General features: G+C 49.8%; 1 protein-coding gene across 1 annotated transcript in view; it reads left to right on the plus strand.

The window, feature by feature from the left end:
* Positions 1-5,164: 5,164 nt before the first annotated feature.
* LOC104510293 (NADP-dependent malic enzyme, mitochondrial-like) overlaps positions 5,165-7,374 on the plus strand; it is a gene marked incomplete at both ends in the record, with an annotated part of 4,301 nt that continues 2,091 nt past the window's right edge. Inside the window, 3 exons of the mRNA XM_010152485.1 lie at positions 5,165-5,295; positions 6,216-6,329; positions 7,011-7,116. Of these exons, the coding sequence (XP_010150787.1) occupies positions 5,165-5,295; positions 6,216-6,329; positions 7,011-7,116 (351 nt within the window). The remainder of the gene's footprint in view (positions 5,296-6,215; positions 6,330-7,010; positions 7,117-7,374) is intronic.

Consider the following 7,374-nt stretch of genomic DNA (forward strand, 5'->3'; position numbering starts at 1 on the left):
CGTTCTGTGATTCTATGATTCTAGTGTGGACTCCTGGGTATAAATGGGCCTCAGGTTCTTGGGCTTAGTGGTGCAGGGCTCTAAAGATCTGGCATGTATCTACTGCCCTTTTCGGGACTGTAACATTTATGTCCTTTTCCTTTCCTGCTCTTCTTGTTCACTGTTTTTCTTGTTCACTGGATGCCATTGCAAACTTCCCCTTTGCAGTAGAGAACAGCCTAAGTCACCTCTGTTAAGCTGTCTGTGATCTTGAAGTCCAGGCTAAGGAGGCAAAATGAACAGAAGAACAGGGCTGAGCTCTGACCTGGCTTAGCTTGTTGTCATGAAACAGCATCCAGAGGGTCTCCACTGTTTCTCTGGGGACTGGGATGCTGTCTTGCAAAATGCTGGCAGCTGCCTAGTAGCCTCTGCCTGCATGGGCGAGGGGGTTCAGTTGCCGGTTGGTACAGCCCGTGTGCCGGTCGGCACGTGGCGCAGGCAGGAGCAAGGTGCAGGCCAGCGCTGTGACATCTTTTTAAGACACTGCACTGTATAATCCAAGCACTTTACAGTGGAAGGATTGAAAACAGGCACCTGGAGGTGACCTACATTGGGTTTCTGCTTTAAGATGAGCTCTGCATCTCCATGGTCAGAGAGCTCTCACCATACCACCGCTTCTTTTGGTCACCAGTGTCCCTAAGCCTGTGAGTGGAGAAAGCGAGCTCCTTCCCCGAGCATCGATGCTTTGCGTTGTATTGCTGTTCCCGTTGACTTGCTCCACACCATTTCTAGGTTTATTTTCCTGATGTCTTGCAGAGGCCCTTTGGGAGAAGGCCTAACGCTAGCCCGCAGCCGTGGAGGTGAAGACCTTGACCTGCAAACACTTTGGCAGCTTTTTACTTCAGCCTTGTTGTGCTTGACTTTTGATTATATATTTGGAGTGGATCTGGACAAGCTCCACTCTGCTTTCCAGTAACAGGCAGAACTGCTGCAGGGAGTTAATGTGAACCAGGATTTGGAAAATCCCTATGCTTCCTCTGCATCCATAAATTTAGATATGTTTTCTTGGCTGCCCTTTGCTGGAGCTGTTAAGCTGGTGTTTGCTGTTCCCTGGGCCCTCATCTTGGCATGGTTTTGAAGGGGTGAAGTGTAAGCAGGCAGGGCAAGGGTATAAAATTAAAGATCAGGCTGAATGTGGCCACCACTTCCACCAGTGGTGCTGTGGAGAAGGGGGAATCACCCACACGGCATTGTGTGAAACGGGCAGCGGTGTGGCTGCGTGCTCCCACCGCGGCTGCCATCGGAAGGGTTTGGCGTGGTGGTGATGCTCTGCTCCACCAGCCAGCGCCCAGGCCAGGGGACGGGGCAGTGCCAGCCCCCCGTATGGGGGGACTCCTGCCCCCCACATCCCTGCTTAGCCACTGAGTGCTGTCACCGCCGTACATCCGTGACATGGGCACTGGGCAGCACTTCCGTGTTGCACTCATGCTGCGCTGCCCCTAACTCCATGTGCAAAGCCGCTCCAAAGGATGGGTAAGGTCCTGGGGCACAGCCTGCAGCCTTTTCCATCTGAGCAGTGTCTTGTAGCCCTGGAGCAGAGCTTTTTCCCGGGTTCTGCTGCAGTGTAGCTCCACTGACATCTACTGGGGCTTGTTCTTACTTACTCTAGTGCAAGTGGAACATCAACCTGGGAGCGGGCTTCCTTAATGTTTTACAGTATTCCGAGTGCTCCCAAGTGTCAGATTAATTCCTACGGGGATGGCCATTTTCCTGAGTGTACCTTAGTTTACATGCCTCTTTTCTTCACTGGTCCTGCTGCTCTGACTCCCCAGAGGGGCTGTCGTGGTCTGCTTGCTATTTTGTGATGTTATGTTGAGCGTTCGCTTTGAGGCTTGGACAGACAGAATGATTTCCGAGCGTTTTCCCTTCTTCTCTCTCTGCCCCTCCGTATCTCACCTCTCATACAGACCAGCCAAGCTGGCTCTTGCTAATTACTGAAGGAAGTAATTATCTGCAACAGCAGCATTCAGTCTCGTCAGAAAACAGATAAACCAACGTGTTGAAGGGTGGTTGTTCTTTTCTTGACACAACTCACAGTGGGGGCCCCCCTCCCCATCTTTTTTTGTGGTCTTTTTGGAATTGAAGCGCGATGATCAGCCAATTCCTTACATGAACCAGCTGTGAACTCTTCTCCATAGAGATGCTCTATTGTTCCATGCTCAGAAAATGTAATTATCAAAGCAAAATATTGACCTGAGGCCAAGGTACAGTAACTTTGTTACTTGAGTAATGAGGGTGAGATGCAGTCCGGGAGACGTGGAGGGATTAGAAACACATTGGAGAAAGAGGAGAAGGATTAGGAACGGCAGAGCTGAACAGAGTCCTGCTGTTAGTCAGAGCTCAAGTGCAGGGGGATGAGTAACGGCACACCCAGTCCCACAGGTCTCTGCTCTGCAAAATGCAGACTGGATCTGTGCACCCTTTCTTTCCGTACGCCCCACTTCTCAAATTGCCCCGAGTAACTTCTTTAAAAAGATCTCGAGTCCTTTTGCTGACTGCCCCATGACCATTTTCCATTTAAAAGGGTTTGCAGATACCAGCGTTTGTCCCATCAAGCTTCTTGACAAGCATAAAGCAATTTTGCCTTGGTCAGGACCAAGAGAAATGAGGTATTTCTCCAGTTACACTGATTTCTTGTAAATACTTTCCAGGCATCTATTGCACATCTAATGCAGTGACGTGACCCTTACACTGTCACACTGTAATTGTTCCACTTTTGGAGGTTTTCCTCTGATCAGTTCCCCACTCCCACGGGGATTTGGGCATTTCTGTGCAAACTGAGCCAGGGAGATGTGAGCATGTGTCAGCATAAGCGTAGATGTTCATATTCTGCTGCATGTGCCAATCCTGGTGTCACTGACAACTGTGGGACCCTGCTCTCCCCCCACTTTGCAGTTCAGGCTGTCAGGGTGGGATCCCTTCCCCCACAGTTCAGATGGCTTCAGTGGTGTCTACATATATTCCAGTTCCCTTGTCTCTCTTAAAAAACGGTGGTGGTAGTGGCACTCTTAGGGTACATTTCATCTGACCCAGTTTGGGTCTCTGCTGTGGCAGGAGCAGGATCATACCTGTCTGTTCAGAGGAGTCCCATCCCTAGCACCTGGCACAGCAGCAAGCCGAGCAGTCCTGCTGATTACAGACTTACCGAAACACAGAAAAAGAGCGCGGGCTAGCTATGCGACACCCGGAAAAAGCAAAATCTAAAACCTGGGCAATTATCTGGTGTTCCTTTAAGTTCCTTAGATGTTCATTATCTTTCTCTGTGACTTTTCTAGTCCTCTGGCATGGCGTTTCGCCCCGTAAATGCATTACTCTAAATACAGCTTTAAAAGGGAGATACTCAGTGCAGGAGAAGCAAGAAAAAAATTGATGAGCTAATGGCACTGCTAAACTCTTCAGGTCTGGCCAGTATTTTCTGTCAGAGCAGCTTATATCAGTTCCCTAAGCAAGATAAGTCATGCCAATAAAAGCTACTGCTCTGCCAGAGTAACCGTGCTCCCACCAGGTTTTGTGCTTGCATGGAAATAACGACAGAGTAAATCATGCCCTGATGTGCCAGTAGATGTGTAGTTTAGCTGTGGCTTTTGCACTAAAGGAAATGCTGGATTTGTGCTCCTGGCCCTTGAGAGAGGAGACAGCCCCATCTGCTGGTGTCACATCTCGTGGGCATGCCTGGCTCAGCATCCACTCTCAGCTCCCAGCCGGAATGTTCCCTGATGCCTGGCAGCACCCCAGGCCCTAAGGACCCTGAGAGGGCTCTCACTGATGCACTGGCTGATGAAATGGGGAGTAAAATAGGAAATGCTGGAAATTCAGTGAAATCGGGTTATTAGCCTAAAAGGGTTTATTATCTGCCCCACTCATGACCACCCACAAGACTTGTTGCTTGTGGGCTCCCTGATTTCTCACAAAGCTTTTAAAGATGAGAATGGAGAGGCTGACATTAGAGCTGGGGACAGCATCACAGCTGGGACACATCGGAGCTGGTATCATTTAAATTGCTGAGAAATAAAACTAATGGACTTGATGATTGTTATGGATCCATCCAGCTTGAGATATTCTGTGATAAAACTGCCTCCTTCATTCCTAGCTCACCTTGTATCCAGCTTGACCAGGTTGAGATACCACCAGTGCCTGAATCCTCATTAGTCTGTCCTTACTCGATTTCTCCCCATATTCTTTCACGTGGGACAGGACATTAGGTGAATAGTCTGTGATTGATGTGGGGTGAAGGCAGGTTTATTAACTCTAGGCATCTGCCTCCCTTGGTGGATGGAAAGCTGGACGTATCACGGTGACGGTAACAGCAGGACTCTTCTCTCCATATACTGGATCCTTTCTCACTAATCTGGAACCAGCTCATGGTCTCAGTCACAGAATCACAGAACGGTTTGGGTGGGAAAGGACCTTAAAGCCCATCTAGTCCCACCCTCCTGCCACGGGCAGGGACACCTTCCACTAGACCAGGTTGCTCAAAGCCTCATCCAGCCTGGCCTTGAACACTTCCAGGGATGGGGCATCCACAGCATCTCTGGGCAACCTGTTCCAGTGCCTCACCACCCACTCTGGGAAGAATTTCGTCCTGATGTCCAATCTAAACCTCCCCACTTTCAATTTAAACCCATTTCCCCTTGTCCTGTCACTACAGGCCATTGTAAGAAGTCCCCTCCCAGCTTCCTCGTAGGCAGTGCGTGGCAGTGAGGCATGATGGCTCTGAGTCAGGGTGTCAGAGTATCAAGGAAGTAAAAGAAGAGAAGGTGGTACTGTGGTGTAGAGGTAAGTGAGAAGAGAATGGTAATTCCATGATCACAGAAGGTTTTGTGACAAGGGTGCCCAAGTTCCAACAACCACTCTGCTAGCAATGTCTTATATAGACCTTAGACGAGTCACATGCATTTTAAACCCTTGGGAGTTAGGTATTAACTTCTGGCATTCTAGGATTCAGTGTCCCTTTGACTCTATATAGAGGGAAATTGGTGCTCTCCTGTCTTGCAGGGGTCTTCTGAAGATTAATACTTCCAAGTAGGGAAGGCACTCTGATCCTTTAGTGACAGGATCTAAGAGAATGGTTCCTACCACAAGGTTTCTAACAGCATATCAGTAAGGTAGACAATCCATTTGCCAGGATGTCCATCTCATGGTGTTTCTCTCTTTTCAGGCACTGCTTCTGTTGCAGTCGCTGGCATCTTTGCAGCCCTAAGGATCACAAAGAACAAGCTCTCTGACCATAAGTTTGTTTTCCAAGGAGCTGGAGAGGTAGGAATGTTCTTGAGTCTGTTCCTAAATACGATCTGAATTCTAATTTAGAGAGACAGAAGTCAACCCTGAAACTTCCTGCGAGGCTTGGCTTCGTGAAAACGAAGCACAGAAGCATGTTGTTTGTCGCTGCGCAGGAGTGGGCACCAGCGGGAGATAGGGCTGCTGCATAGACGTTGCCAACAGCCTTTGAGTGACCTCTTGGCCCACAAACCCTGGGCAGACTTTCTGGGTGCTATGAGGCTGCCCATGTCACAGGGGCTTGAAGTACCTTGAGGGAAGTCCCTTATGAGGCAGGGTGCTGCAGGAACATTAAGGAATTCCTAGGGTTAGTATTCAGGGTAAACCACAGCCTCTTTAGCAACAGAGTCAAGAGGACTTGGGCTTTAAGAACTGTAAGAACATAACCTCACTTTTTGGCATCAGTCATTTTGCCCCCATGGCAGAAGTCAGCTAGTCTCTATGGTGCCTTGCTCGAAGAGAGAGGGGGAGGAAAAAGTCGCTAAAGCCCAGACTCTGGACTAAAGGCGTTGGTCCAGGTCCTGGCTCAGCTCTCACCCACCTGTGGGACTTTGGGAGGTCTGTTACTCACTGTTTGTCTGTCCCTCTGTGAAACAAAGACTTTTCTTTCTCCACCCTTCCTCTGTACTGGCATCGTCACCATTCTTTCAGTGTCTGCCCCTTTTCCTTCCCTGCAGCAGCTGGTTGAAATGATGGAGATGGCCTCTACCTGTCAAGGTGCCACCTCCACTGCTCCAGCCTCACAGGCAGCCTGCTTTGCTGGACAGCTGGGGGGTTTTATTCATGGCAGCACCTACAATGCAAAAATCAGCCCCACACATCCACATATCTCTCATTTAAAATATTCCCTCCCAAAAGATGATGATACCCCAATGAAATGTTTCTGTACTGTGTTCCAGGCTGCCATGGGCATAGCTCATCTCATCCTCATGGCCATGGAAAAGGAAGGAATTTCACGAGAGGATGCCATCAAAAAAATTTGGATGGTGGACTCCAAGGGACTGATTGTGAAGGTAAAGTTGCCTCCAGAGCTAAGCTCCACTCCCTCACCCCTCACCACCTCCTGCAAGCTGTCGACAGGCCAGAGCAGGCAGATACCTTAGACCCCTGCTCAGCCCTGGAGCCAGGGCTGCAGTTTGGTGTCAGCAGAGCTGTTTGGTTCCTGCTTTCGGAGGGCTAGGTCTCATGGTGGTAACAGTGACAACAGTGTACCGGCAGCACTGGCTGCCCTAAAGGAAGTGCTTTGTGCTGGGCCTCCAGTGTGGTAGGATACGCTGCTGGCCATGGTCTCAAGCACTGCTGGAAGTCTTGCATGTGGTATGGGGTATTACAGCAGCAACACTGTGCCCTGCTGGGTGATCCAGCCTGGTCCAGCTCCCTGGGTCCCCAAGGCCTCAGCCCTCCCCACTTCTCAGGCTTGAGGAGACTTGTGCTACCTATACAACCTCTCTGCCCTGGCAGCCAGACCCTTCCTCCACACAACTGGTGTATTGTGGAAGGTGAGAGGAGCAGAGACCAGCCCCATGTGACATTACACCAACAGCTCAGTGCCTGACGAGCTGATGCTGAGGTCCTGCTCTGCGGAATCTGGTTTAGGTAGAGGGGCAAGAGATAAAATGAACTGATGAGTTACTATGTCATGTATCCACCTTTTGTCAACAGACCAAAGATTGACTCCTCCTTTTTCCTCACAGGGCAGGAGCAACCTGAACCATGAGAAAGAAATGTTTGCCCAGGACCACCCCAGTGTGAACACGCTGGAAGAGGTTGTGCAGCAAGTGAAGCCGACAGCAATTATAGGTGGAGTTCCCTTAGCAGGACCTTTTCACATCAATTCAGTTCTTAGGAGAGTTTCTCTTGCTTCCAGATCCTCCTTTTGTTCTCCCAGTCAAAACACAATGAGCTTTTTTTACCCACATTTTGTCAGTTGAGTTCTCCACATCCTTTCCCCGTCAACCACAGGGCACAGGCTTCTTCTCTTTTGGAGCTGTGGGAGCCCTCCCAGACAGGGCTGCAGAGGGAGGTGGTAGGGGAGGCAGGATCTGAGGCTCTCAGCAG

The sequence above is a fragment of the Eurypyga helias genome, unplaced genomic scaffold (genome assembly GCF_000690775.1).
Source record: "Eurypyga helias isolate BGI_N326 unplaced genomic scaffold, ASM69077v1 scaffold40365, whole genome shotgun sequence".
NCBI classification, from domain to species: domain Eukaryota; kingdom Metazoa; phylum Chordata; class Aves; order Eurypygiformes; family Eurypygidae; genus Eurypyga; species Eurypyga helias.